The sequence below is a fragment of the Macaca thibetana genome, chromosome X (assembly GCF_024542745.1).
Source record: "Macaca thibetana thibetana isolate TM-01 chromosome X, ASM2454274v1, whole genome shotgun sequence".
Lineage (NCBI taxonomy): Eukaryota > Metazoa > Chordata > Mammalia > Primates > Cercopithecidae > Macaca > Macaca thibetana.
This window is the reverse complement of record NC_065598.1, coordinates 22,675,867-22,678,886: the sequence shown is the minus strand read 5'-3', so window position 1 is coordinate 22,678,886 and position 3,020 is coordinate 22,675,867. Positions and strand designations below refer to the sequence as shown.

General features: G+C 40.3%; 1 protein-coding gene across 1 annotated transcript; it reads right to left on the bottom strand.

Moving 5' to 3' along the window:
* Positions 1-316: 316 nt before the first annotated feature.
* DDX53 (DEAD-box helicase 53) lies at positions 317-2,791 on the bottom strand. The gene has a single exon (XM_050777362.1). The coding sequence runs from the start codon at positions 2,349-2,351 to the stop codon at positions 453-455; it is 1,899 nt and encodes a 632-aa protein (XP_050633319.1). The 5' UTR covers positions 2,352-2,791; the 3' UTR covers positions 317-452.
* Positions 2,792-3,020: the final 229 nt, after the last annotated feature.

Sequence of the window (3,020 nt, the reverse complement as noted above, 5' to 3'; positions counted from 1 at the left end):
ATGATGAGAACATAATGAACACAAAGAAGGAAACAGCAGACACTGGGGTCTACCTGATGCAGGGTGGAAGCAGGGAGAGGAGCAGAAAAGATAATTATTGGGCACTGGGCTTAATACCTGGGTGATGAAATAATATGTATAGTAAATCCCCATGACATGTGTTTATGTAACAAACCTTCATATATACCCCCAAACCTAAAATAAAAGTATTTTTTAAAAGAAATTAAACTTTAACACATAACATTTACTTTTTCTTCACATAGTCTCTCACTCTCTCATTTTTGAGACTTTTTAAAATTAAGGAACATACACAATATTGAAAGTTTAGCAGTATTATCTAAGAATTAGTTACTTCTTTAAATGTCCAGTATGTTTCCAATACTTCTTTATCTATATTCAATACTGCATATCTTTAACATGCCTGGAATCTTCCAGTAGCCAGGTACAACTTTTCAACTTAAACGATAATGAAACTCCTTGTGCCTTTGTCCAGGTTTTCTTGATCGTGTTTCTGTGTCCCTCTTTTGTTGATTTAACTTGTATTGCTCAGCTATTACTACAAGATCTTCCGGAACACTCTGATTTGCTCTTTCCAGAATTTTAATCAATTCACCGGCCATTTTCGCATCTCTCTGAGTGATGAGGGTAACTGATGTGCCAGTCTTTCCTGCCCGTCCAATGCGCCCTACTCTGTGTACATATTCTTCAATATTCCATGGGAAATCGTAATTATATACATGTGTGACATCATTAACATCAAGACCTCGAGCTACTAAATCAGTTGTAATCAGTATCTTTATGTTTCCACTTTCAAAGTCCTCTAATGCTCGCTCTTTATCACTCTCTTCACTGTTGCCATGTAATGATTCTACAGATATGCCTTGGATATTGAAGTCACTTGATAAGTCATCAGCAATACGTTTTTGGCTGACAAACATGATGACTTTGTCATTGGGTGACATGTTCTCTATGAATTCTTGGGTGAGAGCTCGTTTTTCTTCTTCTGTGGTAACAATTATATTTTGCTTCACTGTATTTACAGCAGCTAGATTCAGATTACCAACATAAACAATCATAGGATCTTTCAAATAAGAACGTGCCAGTCGACGGACGGTATCTGGCCAAGTTGCACTTGTCATAACAGTCTGCCGGTCTGGGTGCACATCTAATAAAATCTTCATTATCTGGGGTTCAAATTCCATATCCAGCATTTTATCTGCCTCATCCATAACTAAGTAGGTTATGCTTCTTAGGTTGACAGAGTTATTCATTTGTAGGTCATTCAGCCTCCCAGGAGTTGCAATAATTATATCTACATCTTTACTAATGTCTTCTATTTGTCCAATTCTGTTTCTACCACCACATATGCAAATGCTTTTGAGATCTTTATATGAATACTTTGAACATTCAGCTTCCACCTGAAGAGCCAACTCTCTAGTGGGTGTAAGGACTAGCATCCCAGGCCCATTCCTTTGCTCTCTAGATAATGGTTGAGAATCAACATGAATAAACCCAGGCATTAAATAGGACAATGTTTTCCCTGTTCCGGTTTGTGCAACTTCTATAAGATCTATTCCTTGTAGAATAATTGGCCATGCCTGTGACTGAATTGGCGTTGGCTTTACAAACCCTACCCTTGTTATGCTTTTCAGAAGATCAGGGTATTGCTGAAAAGCGTCTTTAAACCTACAAGTTGGTTTTGGGATGAGACGCTTTTCACCACTTTTCAAGTCATCACACATTATGTTGAAATTTTCCTTTCTCCAGTTAATTACCTGCATTTCAGACATGCAGCTTGTTGCTTTGGATTCTATGTAAAAATTTTTCTTAACTGGTGGTAGATCTGCCCATTTTCTGTTTTCGCACTCCATGACTGCTGCCCGAATTCGATCCCAATTTGACAATGGCTGAGCTTCTCCAGCAATGTCATTTCTGCCTAGATTTATTCCAGTAGGGGGCTGGGATGCAGCATTATCCACACTGGATTCTGAGTTGTAGCTTTTTTGTTTTCTAGTAAGTGTTTCTATAATAGCTTTGGCTTTTGCTTTCATTTCCCTGTTGCCAAAAATTCTGACTAATGCTTCTGATTCTCCCTTTATAATCTGTATTTTAGTGTTTGTCGAATGTTGTAGATCTTTTATTTTTGATCCACTGTGACCAATGACCGCACCAACCATATTGTTCTTTATTTTAAAGCAGAGTGGTGGTTCACGGGAGCCTGCTGTTCTCGGTCCCTGATGGCCGAAGGGGCCACTCCAGCCACTGCCTCTGCTGCCCCTGCCATCCCATCTGGCCCCAAGGTCTCTTGGATTAGCCTCCGCTCTCTTCCACTCTGGGGCCCGGTGGGACATTGTGTGATAGTGGGAGTATCGGCACCGGCTTCTCGCCTACATACGGTTGGATGTTCAGTTCTGCGGCCTCTTTCCCGTCACCTTCTGCACCAAAAGATGGCGGCGGCAATTATTTCCGGTTGCTAGTCACGTAGCTACGCAGCAGTTTCCTAAGAAACCAGTGTTTGTCGTATGGGGCGAGGCTTTGATGGCCTGACCAATCACAGAGCTTGGACTGGCGTGAGGTAAGCCAGCGTCTGTGACGCAAATTTAAAGAGGTACTTACTCTCACGTAAGTGCTGACCCCGCTAGGACTTACAGGACCCTGAGAGTAACTGCTTCCTTAACTTCTGTGTCCTGGGTGCCCCTTTCACTCTTCTCGTGATAGTTCTGGCTCAGCTTGAGAGCAACCTTGAAGCACGCCTTAAACATACACACCATATACACATTGCCCTTTGTATAAACCAGTTATTTCTCTAAGATAAAAAAAATAGTGCATTTAAAGAAAAACTGTTTATTTGTATATTTGTGTGTTTATTTTGGTAAATTTCTTTTGCAGTGAATACAATACTTAGTCAGGATAAATTCATCACTTCCCTGTCCTCTAGTGTAACTTAAATTCTACTAATCAGAAATCTCTTAGGTGCATACTCTAGGACAGCGTTTTGCCTTAATTCATCAACTAAATGT

Bases quoted from the DNA above. Each gene is read 5' to 3' on its own strand.
- DDX53 (XM_050777362.1), bottom strand. From the start codon at position 2,351: ATGTCCCACCGGGCCCCAGAGTGGAAGAGAGCGGAGGCTAATCCAAGA.